The sequence below is a fragment of the Setaria viridis genome, chromosome 4 (genome assembly GCF_005286985.2).
Source record: "Setaria viridis chromosome 4, Setaria_viridis_v4.0, whole genome shotgun sequence".
Lineage (NCBI taxonomy): Eukaryota > Viridiplantae > Streptophyta > Magnoliopsida > Poales > Poaceae > Setaria > Setaria viridis.
Genome location: NC_048266.2, coordinates 1,679,955 through 1,693,722, shown reverse-complemented (window position 1 = coordinate 1,693,722; position 13,768 = coordinate 1,679,955). Strand labels below are relative to the sequence as shown.

Here is a 13,768-nt window from a genome sequence, read left to right as displayed (position 1 = left end):
GTTCCTGTAGGTGCACACGCGGGATGCCGTCGTAGCCTGGTAGCGCCCAGAGCTCCTCGCAGTCCATCACACCGTCCTTCACCCATGTCACTGGCTTGTCCATCGTCAGCGTCATGGTCCATGTGGTCACCGTGAAGGCGAAGCGGGAGCGCGGGCACGAGCTCCTGCCTAGGCCACCGCAGCAGCAGCGGGGTTCGATGGCGACGAACCTCACCGCGCCATCGCCGGCCGCTCCCATGCTCCGGGGATTGGGCAGGGGAAGGAGGCCATCGGTGTAGTAGTCTGGATCATAGGGCGACGACGGCAACCGTATGTACCGGAGCTTGGGGCTCGCCTCTTCCGCCATATCGCACAGGATGAAGCCTTCGTAGCAGACACAGCACAGGAACCGGTCGCCGACGGGGATGGCCATGTCGGGCGCCGACAAAGGCCCTGGCAGCTCGTCGCCTTCTTCATGAACGATGGGCACCGAGCGCTTCTGCTCCCACACGCTACTCCCGAGCTGGAGCACGCAGAGGTCGGCTGTGCCATGCCGCTCGCTGTACTCGGGCATCAGCTCGATCTGCATCACCAGGAGCTCGTCGCCGCCTCGTCGCAGGACGCCGGTGTCCTCGGGGAGCAGCACGCGGTTGTAACGGTCTCTGAGGGCTCCGCCTTCCTCATGCGCTTCCTCATGCCTCGTGGGAATGTTCCTCGGCGGGAGTAGAGACAGCGACGGCGGCCGGGCGGCGGCGGCGGCGCCGGCCCTGTACACGAAGTGGTCAAACGTAGCCATGAAGGACGACGAAGCTTCGCGCGGGCGCATCATCCGCAGGAGGATGGAGTCGCCGTGGGCGGCGATGATTTTAGGGGCGTCGCCGTCCTTGCCGTCGGGCGCGGTGCCGGTGCAGTTGTAGTAGAGGAAGGAGCTCGCCGGCGGCGCCGAGAGGCCGGCGGACGAGACGCACAGGCTCCGGCCCGTGGAGGTGCGGCACTCGGCCACGGTCTTGCCGTCCGCCGCAGCCAGGGTCGCTCCGGCGGCATTCGCGGCAGTCCAGCAAAACCCAGCGTGGGTCTTTGGCGGGCGCCGGAGAATCGGAGGGTTCCGTCGGACGGCCGCCGCGATCTGGGGCGAGATAGATGGATCGTCGTATGCCGATGGAACGTTGGTACCTGAAGACACCGTTGAGCCCGTCGACGAAGCCGCCCAGAGGAAGCTGTTTCGTCGGAAGTTTCATAGTGGTTGATGATTTGGGTGCAGTGTGCGCCGATGATGATGGTGGTCGATCACCAATGGTGGCTGTGAGCCCTGGTGTGCCCTATGTTGATGATGATGGCAAACATGAAAGAAACCGCTCGACGCTACTACCATGGATCGTTCCGCCGCCAGCGGAAGCCCCCGCCCGGCCCGGCCATGAAGAGGCCCCGGCCCGGCCCCCTACTTTCTTTTTCGACAACTCGCGGACTCCGATCATCTATCACATAACTCTCGCGGACTCCAATCCGTCGACAAGTCGACGCGAAGCCCTTTGTTTCGGGCCCTTTTGCTTCGAACTCGATCGAGAGATTCAGAGCAGCGCCTATCACGCCTGGTTTTCCGATCCGGCAACTGGCTGCGAGATACCCAGTGCTGTCCCCGCCGTCCATCGCCCACCAGGGCGCGCGTGTCGTCGTTCCGGTCCGCGCCGGCGCCGGGGGTGTCGCTTTTCTTGGGCCGCTTCGTTTTGTTCAATTTCCAGCGGCAGAACGTGGCGGAAGCAGGCAGGTCCCCGAGCAGAACTGCAACACGCACTTCGAGGCCGGCGACGATCGGACCAAGGAGTACCCGTCGGCTTCAACCTCGTCGACGTCCTCGCCCGGGGGCTCGCTCGGCCACATCGTTGCTCTGACCAATGACCAGTGCAAGATTTGACCAGTCGAGCATGGAGGAGCTCGATCATAACAAGGATTTGTAAGTCTCTCGTCTCCCGATTCAACCTAGCCTTTCTTTTTCAAGCTCCTTTGTTGGAAAATGGGTGTGGCTTTATTTGTTTATACATTTTTTGAATTATGTTTACTTGCTGTACAATACTACTGGACATTGCTCAATGATCATTCTGGAATAATATGCATCACACAAGGCCTCTGTACTCATCGATGATTTTCACCTTCAGGTCTGAGAAGCTTGTGGCAGGTGTTGCTGAGTCTGCATCTGCACTAACTCTGCAGGAGCCAGATGCTTCGTCCTCAGGGGGTGTTGCTTGACTATACATCATCAGAAGAATCTACCACTGACAACGATGAAATTTTGTACTGACGGACACCGAAGTGGTATCAGGTGTATTTCATTAGAACCGACCGCTCAGGATATTTCCGCATGTACCCTGATCTGGGTGGACCATTCCAGAGTTTAGATCAAGTTGACTGTGCTATCAATCATCATCTTGCCAAACTGCAGCATCCATCAGAGTAAAATTTCTTTAGCTTCGGTCACTCATTTCTCCACTACATTTTACTTCCATTCTCCTTGGCTCATGTACATTGATTTTGCAGTCTCTTTTTTAGTGCATTAATCACATATAGAACTATTAATGTCCTTAATTCTAGGGTATAGAAAGAGCATAAAAATTGAATGTGCCAGGCTACATTTATCTTTGCAGTCCTGTTCTGAATAGCATGAAGTTAGCATAATAACATGAAGTCATGTTCTGAACAATATTTAGTTAGTAAAAGAAAATATTTTGTTCTCTCGTTACCTTGGTAGTCATGGAAACAGCACATGTTCAGTTCTCTTGTTTATATGTTCCAAAGGTACTTTTTTTACTTGCTCCATGAGCTATGCTATATGCACAACTTGGTTTTTTGTTTCATCACTGCTTAATATCCTTATACACAAATTCTCCCTCTTGAAACGGTTTACACAATACCCATTGCTTAAATATATTTCCCATCCCTACAGTGAAAAACAAAAGTACTAATAATTTGGATGGTTTCACTTGAATTAGGTTCGAGGAGAAAGATAATTATTCTATTGTGGATAAGCTGATACATGAGCATAATTATTATCCTGATGGTACACCAAAGAGACCCAATTCGCGAAGCAAAACGAATCCTAACGAGGAGCAGCGTCATTTGGTTCAAGCTATATTGGATCATTAAATCCTAACGAGGAGCAGCGTCATTTGGTTCAAGCTATATTGGACCAGTATAATGATGACAACAATCTTTTCGGAGTTTGCTCTCCCTCTTTCTCTCAGTCTCTCCCTCCCTCGCCTCTCGCCTCCCCACCCCCTAATGCTTTAGTGGAACAGTATAATGATGACCATAATCTTTTTGGCGTATGCTCCCTCCCTCCCTCCTCCCCTCTCTCCCTCTCTCATTGATGCAACATCACTTGCTGATCTTTTTTTTTCTTTTAGGTTCATGCACATGAGCTTGAAAGTCTTGTGAGGCACGAAGGGATTTATGAGAATGATAGGTGGTTCAATCATTTCAATTTTACAACAAAGACAAAGGGAGCTAATGGCACCCTTGGCTCTAGCAACCTATTCTTTGCTGAAGTGTCACATATGCAAGAAGAAGAGGCTTGGGAGGTCAACTGTTGCTGCACAATTAATTCCGACGACGACGGTAACTTGTTCCCTTATCTCAAATTACAGCCTTGACAAACTCATGTATATTGTGCATATGTAGAACTGAATTATGGCCTTCTGCTTAGCGCTTAGCTATATCTATTGCATGGCTGCACACTCTTGCAACTCAAATCAAGAGACCATGTGAATGATGTATATGACAATCAAACATACATGAGGATGTTAAATATATATATTCTGGATTGTGCTAATTCTTCTCTGTTAGTGTTAGATTTTTTTAAAAAAAATGCTGCAATGCAGGATATGATCTCACAACTCTTTAGTGCACTAACATTGTGACATTTCAGTTTCTTTGCCCATTATATTATATTATATTATATTATATTATATTATATTATATTATATTATATTATATTATATTATATTATATTTGGGTACCTCTTGTCATTTATGAATCATGACCCTTACATTTGTAAAATACGCTTGTGTAACATCTTCTTCATGTGTAGGAATGTGTACTCGTTGAATATATACATTTTCCTTGCCTTGATTTGGCCCTAACTGTGTTAGATATGGTCGTAAATTTCTTGCTGAATGTAGGATATGATCTACAATTCCTATTACCCTGATATGCAGTTTATTTTCCCATTAGTTATGCTTCAGTAGTTCATGTCATACATGACCCTTGCAGTTTACGCTTATGTAATATCTCGAACTCATTCATGGCCCGTGCATGGATTGCATATAGCTAGACAATTTTTTTCACCTTCTATTACTTGGCAGTTATTAGCATCTTGTCTTGCACGGTTAGTGGTTTTGCATTAATTTAATCAACATTCATCAAATGATCAAATGCATCCTTTCTTTTTGAAGGTCACTGCTATGGCTGTAGAAACAATGGAAGTCCCGGTATGCAGCACCCCACTGATACTGGTGCATACACTGGTGGTCACTCGGATGAATATTTGCCATTCGGAGGTGATGATCGAGTTAAGCGGCTCCAAGGATGTATGATGATTCACTTTTCTGTTTTTTGTTAATTACGTGCATTTAAATTCTTGTTTCCTTTTGCTAACTAGATGTGTTCTGCCTTGTACAGGAGGAAGCCCTGGAGGGGTAGGCTAAGGCGCATCAACGAGGTATGGAAATCTTGCTCAGTATATAACAGTATGGTCATGTCTGCTACTTGATGATCACTCTGTGCTTTGTGTAGGATCTCGATGATCCAAGTGTTCTGGAGAGAATCTACAGTTACTTCGATAGAGATAGAAATACGGTAGCCGAGAAGTGAAAGACTAGGTACCACACGGAAGTGGCCATTACACTGTCAACATCTGCAATTCTATTATTCTGCCCAATTGAATGTTTTAGGGAGAAACATTAGAAAGAAGAATGTCCTGTTGGCAGCATGACAAGCCTTGTTATGTCCGGACATGTTTCTTCTTATGTAATAGGAGTACTCGTTCATTTCAGTATACAGTTGCAACACATCCTGGCCTGGCATCCATTCGAGCTGTTTTTAGTTTCTTTGTTTGTTTGCCGGACAATTGGCCTCCTGGAGATCCCCAGAGTTTTTCCTACAAAACATGTGTGCATGTTGGTTCCGGAATTGCAGTTATGCTTTCATTTTCGCTCTTTCCTCAAATGGGTTCATCCCTGCTATTTGCACTCTCAGTTGCCGTAAGGAAAAAAAGGCTTTCCAGCACTGTACCAAGGATCGTCTACCAGGGTTCCAATGTATGTAATGGATAATAACCCTCAACATCTAATTCGGAGTTCATAATATTGTGAAAGAAAAATGTCCAATGATATTACATCTGTATCAAAATATTTGTCACTATTGATTTTTTATCACGACGTTTGATCATTCACCTTATTTAAAAAATTATGCAAGTAACTCACTTTATCATCAAAAGTATTTGCATGTCTTATCCTTTTTATATTTGTAACAGATTTTTGAATAAAATAAAATGAAACATCAACAAATATTTCGATACGAGTATTTACCTGGATGTATATTTTGATCACTCGGTCATTGGGCCGAGCTAACCGAAACGGGTACGAGATCGAAAACAACAAACGGGGTTACAGCTCGAACAATCCACTACTTAAACTTGGTCCACCGGAAGCCCTGGCCCTCTCCTCCGCTCAACTCGCGCCGGCGCCGCCGATCCTCCAGTGACCGCTCTTCACGACCTCCGGCCGTGCAAGCGCCGCCGCGTCCTCTCCTCCTCCTCCCCGTGCTTTCCTCCTCTCCGGCCGGTCTCCTCCGCAGCGTGATCAAATCTCAAATCGTTATGGTGTGGCCTTTGGGCGTGTCAGCCGGCCCAACAGCAACCCTCGGCCCAGCCACGCGCCTCATCGTCGTCGTCGACCGGCCGCCGCTTCCCCGCCGCACGCGTCGACCGCCGCCTCCGCCCCCGACCGGACCCCGCGCATGAGAGCCGTCGCGGCCGCCGCTTCGCCCCCGCTAGTAGCCCGCGCCGTCCTCCTCCTCCTCTCCCCTCGCTTCCCTCCTCCGATCCCGCGCCCCCAGTCCATCATGAATTCCTCGCCGTCCTCCTCCCCACCTGTCGGCTACCACTCCAGGGCCGCCGCTAACACGCGGCCGCGCGGCGGTGGCGGCCGGCGGGGAGGGCGCCGCGGCGGCGGCGGCGGCCGGTGGGTAGCGCGCGGCGGCGGAGATGGGGGCGACCGTATCGACGCCCTTGGTTCGTCGTCGTCCTCCTCCTCTGGCGGCTACCACTCCATGCCCGCCGCGGCCGCTTCCCCGCAGCCGCGCGGCGGTGGGGACGGGAACGAACGCACAGACGCCCTTCGTTCGTCGCCTCCCTCCTCTGCCGGCTACCACTCCAGGACCACCGCCTTCGCTTCCCCGCAACCGCGCGGCGGCGGCGACCGGGGAGGGCGCGGCGGCGGAAACGGGCGCGACCGCATCGCCGCCCTTGGCCGCATCATGTAACGCTTGACCCCGATGCCCCCCTCCGTTGATGCTGCGCGTCGTGTTGGCGCCTGTCCGTTGACTGGCTGCTCTTTGTTGCAGGTCGAGGGTGCTGCGCCACATGGCGGTGGAGCTGGGCCTGGATATGAGGACGGATGGCTACGTGCGGGTCAGCGATCTTCTCAGCCTCAACCTGCGGACCTATGCTGAGGTCCCTCTAAAGAACCACACGGTGGATGAAGTCAGGGAGGTAATTGGCATACTCAACTATATGCTGCTGATTTGCTAAAGATATGCGTTTCATCTTGTTAGCTTGCTTCATGAACTTGCTTGGCGAATGCTAACACCTTTTAAACCTTGTTAGACATGAATTTCTATTGTGCATTGTGTGTGACATTTAATCTGATGAGAAATTGTTGCCTTTTGGCATGTAGGCCGTTAGGCGGGACAACAAGCAGAGGTTTAGTCTGTTGGAGGAAGATGGTGAGCTATTGATTCGGGCGAACCAGGGGCACACAGTAACCGTATGTTCTCTGTCAGAAATTTCCTGCACTGATATTGAAGATGTTTCCTTATGCAGGATGTATTTCCTGTGGTTGTTCACTTTTTCTTAAATGTCGCTTCTGATTCATAAAACTTTAAGAAAGAAGTGGTACCTGCTTGTGTTGCCATTTGTTCGTGTCACTGCTCTTTATAGGTTACTGCGCAAGTTTAAGATGGATACCTTTTTCACAGTAATGCAGTCTTACATCCAGTGCTACGATGCTTAATTGCCGTTCTTCTATTGCTTACTAGTTATGAGGTCGTCATAATGTTTACTGACACGAATTTCCTGGAGTAATAGAAGGAAGATTCCGTTCACATTTTATATTTGATGGTTTTTTAATGCTTGGTCAGAATTTACACCACAACACGTGTATTTTTATGTTTTATACTTCTGATCTCACCAATGCTACTATTCTTGCTTTTGGCTTTTCCTACATTATCAATGTAACTTAGTTAATGAGTCGACCTGTTCTGGATGCAGTAGTAGGCAAGTATGTTTAGTGTTACCCTCATCACCATACCTCCTTAGGGTGTTTATTTAGTATTGTCAATCGTGGCATGCTGTGTTACTTTAATTTTCTCATCAACAGTGTTTCAAAGGCATCGCCTAGGCGTCTAGGCGGACCCAGCTCACCTTGGGGAACAGGTCCACCTTGTCGCCTAGGCGATAAGGCGTACACAGGTCGTCTTAGGTCGCCTTTAAAACACTGCTCATCAAGATATCAAGTGAATTGTGTAAACGGAGTACCATATCAACCAGCTTAGCGAAAAGAGACTGTCAAGCGTCTAAAGTTTCAGGCTTTGTGGTGTATTTGTGCGATCATAATCACTATACAGCTGCACTAATTAGATCACTTTGTGAATTGCAACTGGAGTGGTCGTTCCAATTTTCTTATTAATCCTGCAAACCTCTTGCAGACAGTTACTTCGGAGAGTTTGCTGACACCCATTTTGTCAGCTGATGAAGTGTCAGGTATGTAAAAATGTAAAAAAAGGGCTCACTTTCACATTTTTTTCTCCCTAATTGAATCAGGTGTTTATGCTAATTTCTTTCATCTGCAGTCTGTGTGCATGGAACTTACCGTACAAAACTTAGCTCGATCTTGCAATCTGGCCTAAAGCGTATGGCGAGGTTACACGTACATTTCTCAAGTGGATTACCATCAAGTGGAGAAGTAATTAGTGGTATGTTTTGCCCGTTTCTGAAACACATTAGTAATGAATATGTTCTTGTGGAAAACGGTTGAACCAGCTCTGCATGATTTGCAAAAGATTTATACCCTAAACATGCCAGTCATCATGATTCTTTTTAAACAAAAACAAGGTTATTTTTAAAATTCTGCTGCAATCCTGACAACTTCTATGGTTGCAATTTTCATAGCATATTTTAGTGTCTGGTCTGTTGCTATCTTCACCCCAAAAAAATTTATTATTTTGCATGTTCAGGTATGCGTTCGAATATTAACATTTTAATACATTTGGACGTCAAGAAGGCACTTAATGGTACGTTGTGCTGCTTGTAAATAGGTCCAAATTTATTGGGTTTTCTTTTATGTTCTAACTGGAGGCTGATTCGAGTACTAATTTTGTTGCACAGATGGAATGAAGCTCTACATTTCAGAGAACAAAGTGATCTTGACAGAAGGTTTTGATGGTGTCATCCCTGTGAAATACTTTGAGAAAATCGAAACATGGCCAGGACGAGCACCTGTACCGCTTCAAAGATAAAGAGGCCACGGTACCACTGATGTGGTTTTTACATGGCTTCTTTCACATGCTGAAAGACCTAAACATCTTGTGTTGTATCCCTTTTTGAAAGAAAAAAACAATGTTGTATCCCTTAAGAGCTATATTCTGCTGCAAATCACATATGTGAATCTTTGTTTGTATCAGTTACATTAGCTGGTGATTGTTTTTGCCATACCATTTTGGTATGACTCAACTCTGTAAGCTGTGGCATCCAGTATCTGTAAAATATGTCATGATACAGTAGACAAGGCCGCAATGTTGAATGTTGGTAAGCTCCTAACTTGTTCAGAGGACATTGAACCTGATTGGTTCGCTGCCAAAGTTTTGGCAAGGTAATAATTTAGCTACTATTTGTTTTGTTACCAAAATTTGGCAACTTCTCCTATTTATTCTACCAAGATCATGGCAACTTTTTTGCCCAAGTTTTGGCTTGCCAAAACTTTGGCATGCTCAAGTTTTGTCAAGCAACCAATCAGGCTAATTATTCCTTTATTTGCTGCAACCTCAGCCGCTACTAGCGCCGTGAGGAAGTGCAGCATCAACATTCTAGGTTATACTCCATCAAATGGCAATGTACGTTTCTGTCTGCTGAACGGTGTTTGAAGTCTCACGAGCAAAGCAGAAATACCTTTTTTTTGGAGGAAAAAAAAAGCAGAAATACCTAAGTTGGTCAGCTGGTAGTATGATACCAATGGAGCGCATGGCACTGTCAGGCATGGCCTTCTTGCAAACGAGAAGGCCGGGCAATACATTCTGGGCCTCTTACTGAAAATCCTGGGCCGGGCTGCCCACAAACATATCAAACCCATCTCTCTCCCTCTCTCACGACGTTCCCCTTCTCCCCTCCCACACGACGGCTTCGCCTGCTTCTCTCGAATTCGGCAAGAGATCTGGGCTCACCGAGAATGATGGTACAGGGAGATGAAGGCGGCGAACTCGTGGAACAGCGAGGAGAAAGTGCGGAGGAGAGGTAGGCCCCGGTACCTGCTATGTGGATTCACTATTCTAGGGTTTGGCGTACTTGTGAGTTGTGATACTTTTTATGCCGCGATGCTCTGATCCAGCTTTGTTTTCTGTTTTGTTGTTTATTAGGCTGTTACCTAATTGGTTTAGTTTATGCGGATCAAGCCACTTGATCTTATCTTTTCAGTAGTGTCGGTCCAGATTAACGCATATATTTAGTTGCTTAAAGCTGCATTTTTTTTTAGCTGAGCCCAAGCCACGTAAGGTTTATGCTTTCTGTAATCATGGTTCATGTACCATATATGTCCAGATCCACGAGAAACTCCAGGCCTGCCCACCTTTCTTTACTGCAAACGAGTCCCAAAAAACTCATTCTATGATCCTAGTTTATTTCAGAAAATGCACCTTCAGATCTATACATTTCCCCTCACATCTTGCTCTTTCCAGCTCGTCATCTCCCACCTCTGTGCTCAGTTGCTCACGCACACAAACCATCTCATTACAACATGGCCGTGCACTCCATCGCTGGCGCATATACCACCATTGGTGCACACTCCAGCTCCGTACCCTGTGGCAGAGCACCCGCGGAGCACATTGGGCTCCGCCACCTCAGCGCACTTTCAAGCTGCAGCCTGCGCTCCCCGCTCTTTTCCCACTGCTCACCCGTGTCCTCCCCGAGCAGCAAGTGTGCTGTGCATGCCATCGCCATTGAGACGCCCGAGCGGAATGCTGCCTCTGGTCAACTACTCGAGAAGTGTGTGAACACGATACGGTTCCTGGCCATCGACGCCGTGGAGAATGCCAAATCCGGTCATGCAGGAATGCCCATGGGGTGCGCGGCCTTGGGTCACATTCTCTATGATGAGGTGATGCGGTATAACCCCAAGAACCCCTACTGGTTTAACCGAGACCGTTTCGTTCTCTCTGCTGGCCATGGGTGCTTGCTTCAGTATGCCCTTCTCTACCTAGCTGGCTATGACAGCATCAGTGTGAGGCCACTGCTCCAGTTATTGCTTCAATACCAGTGTTTGCAATTTAAGGTTCCTAGGACATTTAGTTGGAAACTCAGACTTTGCACCATGGATTCATCACTCTTGTTTATTTTGTCAAAGAGTTAGTTTAGTTCAACCTGGACTGATGTGGTAGGTGTTTATTATGTCTGATCTGCTGCTGCAGGAACATGAATTGAAGCAACTCAGGCAATGGGGAAGCAGGACTCCAGGCCATCCTGAAAGCTTTCTTACTCCTGGAGTTGAAGTTACCACTGGTCTATTTATTATTCAGTCAGCTCACTCTAATGTATGTAACTTGCCCTGCTGTTATAGTTACCAAACTGAAAGGTTTGCTTCTCCATTTGGTTGTTCTGCAGGACCACTTGGTCAGGGAATCGCCAATGCAGTTGGGCTGGCACTTGCGGAGAAGCACCTGGCTGCCCGCTTCAACAAGCCTGGAAGTGAGATCGTCGATCACTACACGTAACAGTTTTACACTTGAATATGTTTTGCTTTTCGTTCAGTTTGTGGTGTGCAGTTTTTGGTAACACGATTCGTGAGTTTTGTAAGGTATGTTATTCTGGGAGATGGTTGCCAAATGGAGGGTATCTCCAATGAAGCTTGCTCGTTGGCTGGACACTGGGGTCTTGGCAAGCTGATTGCTTTCTATGATGACAATCACATATCTGTTGATGGAGATACAGGTATTGCATTCACAGAGGACGTAAGCGCCCGCTTTGAGGCTCTCGGATGGCACACGATATGGGTTAAGAATGGAAACACTGGCTATGATGACATCCGTGAAGCCATTAAGCAAGCTAAGGCAGTAACTGACAGGCCTACACTAATCAAAGTTAGTTTTCCTTTTGGTGTCAGTGCATTATTATGTTGTATTTGCTCTAGATTTTTTCATATTTATTATCCAAGATGTATTCCTTTTAGGTGACAACTACAATTGGTTTCGGATCTCCTAACAAGGCGAACTCATACAGTGCACATGGAGGTCCATTGGGCACCAAAGAGGTTGAAGCAACAAGGCACAACCTTGGATGGCCCTATGAGCCATTCGTTGTGCCCCAGGATGTCAAGAGGTATGTCTACCATTTGTTCTAGTTTTCTGAAGGAGACTGTGAAAATCCATAGAACCTGCCTTATAATTCCTTTCGTGGAGTGTTGCAGCCATTGGAGCCACCATGTGCCACAAGGTGATGCGCTTGAGGCTGATTGGAATGCTAAGTTCGCTGAGTATGAAAAGAAGTATCCAGAGGATGCAGCAATTCTTAAAATTATCATCTCGGGGGAGCTGCCGGCTGATTGGGTTGATGTTCTTCCTGTAAGTTTATTGCCAATTCTTCTCCTAGTATTAGAGCTCATATGGAGATATATGATGAGTTTCTAATTTTAGATTGCTTGATCTACTCCTGGTATTCGGGCTCATATATACAGATGATGAGTTTCTAATGTTAGATTGATTGATTGTCCAGAAATACACTCAGGCAAGCCCAGCAGATGCCACCAGGAATCTCTCTCAGCAGTGCTTGAATGCACTTGCTAAAGTATTGCCTGGTCTTTTTGGAGGTAGTGCTGATCTTGCGTCCTCCAACATGACACTACTTAAAATGTTTGGCGACTTCCAGAGGGATACACCTGAGGAGCGCAATGTCCGTTTTGGAGTCAGGGAGCATGGAATGGGTGCCATTTGCAACGCCATTGCTCTGCACAGTCCAGGTCTCATTCCTTATTGCGCTACTGATGTTGTTTTCACTGATTACATGAGAGGTGCCATGAGGATCTCAGCTTTGTCTGAAGCTGGAGTTATCTATGTCATGACCCATGACTCAATTGGTCTTGGAGCAGATGGACCGACCCATCAGCCCATTGAGCATTTGATGAACTTCCGAACAATGCCCAACATATTGATGCTCCGTCCTGCGGATGGCAATGAGACTTCTGGGGCTTACAAAGTCGCAGTCCTCAACATGAAGAGGCCATCTGTTCTCGCCCTCTCCAGGCAAAAGCTTCCTCACCTGCCTGGTACCTCGGTTGAGGGTGTTGAGAAGGGTGGGTACATCATCTCCGACAACTCAACTGGGAACAAACCTGACCTCATTATGTTGAGTACCGGTTCTGAATTGCAGATTGCTGTCAAGGCTGCCGATGAGTTAAGCAGGGAGGGGAAGACTGTTCGTGTTGTGTCACTTGTTTGCTGGGAACTTTTTGAGGAACAGTCGGATGAATACAAGGAGAGTGTTCTCCCGGAGTCGGTTACTGCAAGAATTAGTATTGAAGCAGGTTGTACTCTTGGATGGCAGAAATACGTCGGGACCAAGGGAAAGATTATTGGGATCGACAGATTCGGTGCGAGTGCTCCTGGTGAAAAGATCTTCGAGGAGTATGGTATCACCGTGGGGAGTGTCATCACAGCTGCCAGGAGCTTGTGATCCTTGATGTCAACTGCAAAGGAGAACTGCGCTTCAAGGTTTTATGCCCAAAGCTTGAATGAAGGACGGAGACGATGCGTGCCAATGCTTTCTATTTTTAAGGTTCAAATATTGGTGATCTTCACGATGGCCTTCTTGTAATTTTCTGTTTCTTTTGTTTCAGTTTATGTTCTTGGTACAACAAACAGTGTGTGCTTTAGTTCATTCCTTTTTCCTAGATTAACACTGCAGTTGCTTCGAACGCCCTGGCTTGCAGAATGGCCTCATCTCCGTTGCTAGCTGCAAGTTTTAGCAGCATCTAGATCTTCTTTTGGTTTTATAAACAAAATAACATCTGAATCTCAAGCTTCAAATCATGCTACTGTTAAGAAACAAGTGAACAAAATAGCAAGGAAGGTATGTTTTGCACAGACAACCAATATTTTGACCATGGAAATGCTCTTGCCGGAAAAATGCAATGCAGGGAACCATGTCAACATGAAGGTGATACTGTTTTTTCGTAAAGAAATTCAAATTTGACGCCCAAAACGTAACAAATTAGAGGGAATGACTGAAGTCTGAACTCGATTCTTTTCAAAAAAAAAA

The 13,768-nt window shown here is 47.1% G+C and overlaps 3 protein-coding genes across 4 annotated transcripts; all 3 read left to right on the top strand.

Annotated features, from left to right (window-relative positions):
* Positions 1-1,871: 1,871 nt before the first annotated feature.
* On the top strand, positions 1,872-4,647 carry LOC117852427 (uncharacterized). Its single transcript, XM_072293139.1, has 6 exons — positions 1,872-1,930; positions 2,133-2,214; positions 2,288-2,427; positions 2,964-3,093; positions 3,378-3,588; positions 4,425-4,647. The coding sequence occupies exons 1-6, from the start codon at positions 1,872-1,874 to the stop codon at positions 4,589-4,591; spliced, it is 789 nt and encodes a 262-aa protein (XP_072149240.1). The 3' UTR covers positions 4,592-4,647.
* A 1,038-nt stretch (positions 4,648-5,685) lies between these two features.
* Positions 5,686-9,067, top strand: LOC117853301 (uncharacterized). The gene is made up of 7 exons (XM_034735697.2): positions 5,686-6,509; positions 6,595-6,742; positions 6,927-7,016; positions 7,957-8,011; positions 8,101-8,223; positions 8,485-8,541; positions 8,636-9,067. The coding sequence occupies exons 1-7, from the start codon at positions 5,989-5,991 to the stop codon at positions 8,764-8,766; spliced, it is 1,125 nt and encodes a 374-aa protein (XP_034591588.1). The 5' UTR covers positions 5,686-5,988; the 3' UTR covers positions 8,767-9,067.
* A 507-nt stretch (positions 9,068-9,574) lies between these two features.
* Positions 9,575-13,484, top strand: LOC117853300 (transketolase, chloroplastic). 2 transcript variants are annotated; one of them, XM_034735695.2, is made up of 9 exons: positions 9,575-9,757; positions 10,198-10,739; positions 10,927-11,017; positions 11,120-11,225; positions 11,313-11,595; positions 11,685-11,833; positions 11,922-12,075; positions 12,227-12,470; positions 12,600-13,484. In XM_034735695.2, the coding sequence occupies exons 1-9, from the start codon at positions 9,709-9,711 to the stop codon at positions 13,181-13,183; spliced, it is 2,202 nt and encodes a 733-aa protein (XP_034591586.1). In that variant the 5' UTR covers positions 9,575-9,708; the 3' UTR covers positions 13,184-13,484. The 2 variants fall into 2 exon arrangements, with proteins under 2 accessions (XP_034591586.1, XP_034591585.1); XM_034735694.2 differs by having other exon boundaries at positions 9,576-9,757; positions 12,227-13,484.
* The last annotated feature ends 284 nt before the right edge of the window (positions 13,485-13,768 follow it).

Excerpts from the sequence above, each read along its gene's own strand:
- LOC117853300 (XM_034735694.2), top strand. The coding sequence starts at position 9,709 with ATGAAGGCGGCGAACTCGTGGAACAGCGAGGAGAAAGTGCGGAGGAGA. Across the intron at positions 9,758-10,197 it reads GGAGAAAGTGCGGAGGAGAG|CTCGTCATCTCCCACCTCTG; the intron begins GTAGGCCCCGGT and ends TGCTCTTTCCAG. Across the intron at positions 11,226-11,312 it reads GAGATCGTCGATCACTACAC|GTATGTTATTCTGGGAGATG; the intron begins GTAACAGTTTTA and ends GAGTTTTGTAAG.
- LOC117852427 (XM_072293139.1), top strand. The coding sequence starts at position 1,872 with ATGACCAGTGCAAGATTTGACCAGTCGAGCATGGAGGAGCTCGATCAT. Across the intron at positions 1,931-2,132 it reads CTCGATCATAACAAGGATTT|GTCTGAGAAGCTTGTGGCAG; the intron begins GTAAGTCTCTCG and ends TTTCACCTTCAG. Across the intron at positions 2,215-2,287 it reads ATGCTTCGTCCTCAGGGGGT|TGGTATCAGGTGTATTTCAT; the intron begins GTTGCTTGACTA and ends CGGACACCGAAG.
- LOC117853301 (XM_034735697.2), top strand. The coding sequence starts at position 5,989 with ATGAGAGCCGTCGCGGCCGCCGCTTCGCCCCCGCTAGTAGCCCGCGCC. Across the intron at positions 6,510-6,594 it reads GCCGCCCTTGGCCGCATCAT|GTCGAGGGTGCTGCGCCACA; the intron begins GTAACGCTTGAC and ends TCTTTGTTGCAG. Across the intron at positions 7,017-7,956 it reads ACCAGGGGCACACAGTAACC|ACAGTTACTTCGGAGAGTTT; the intron begins GTATGTTCTCTG and ends AACCTCTTGCAG.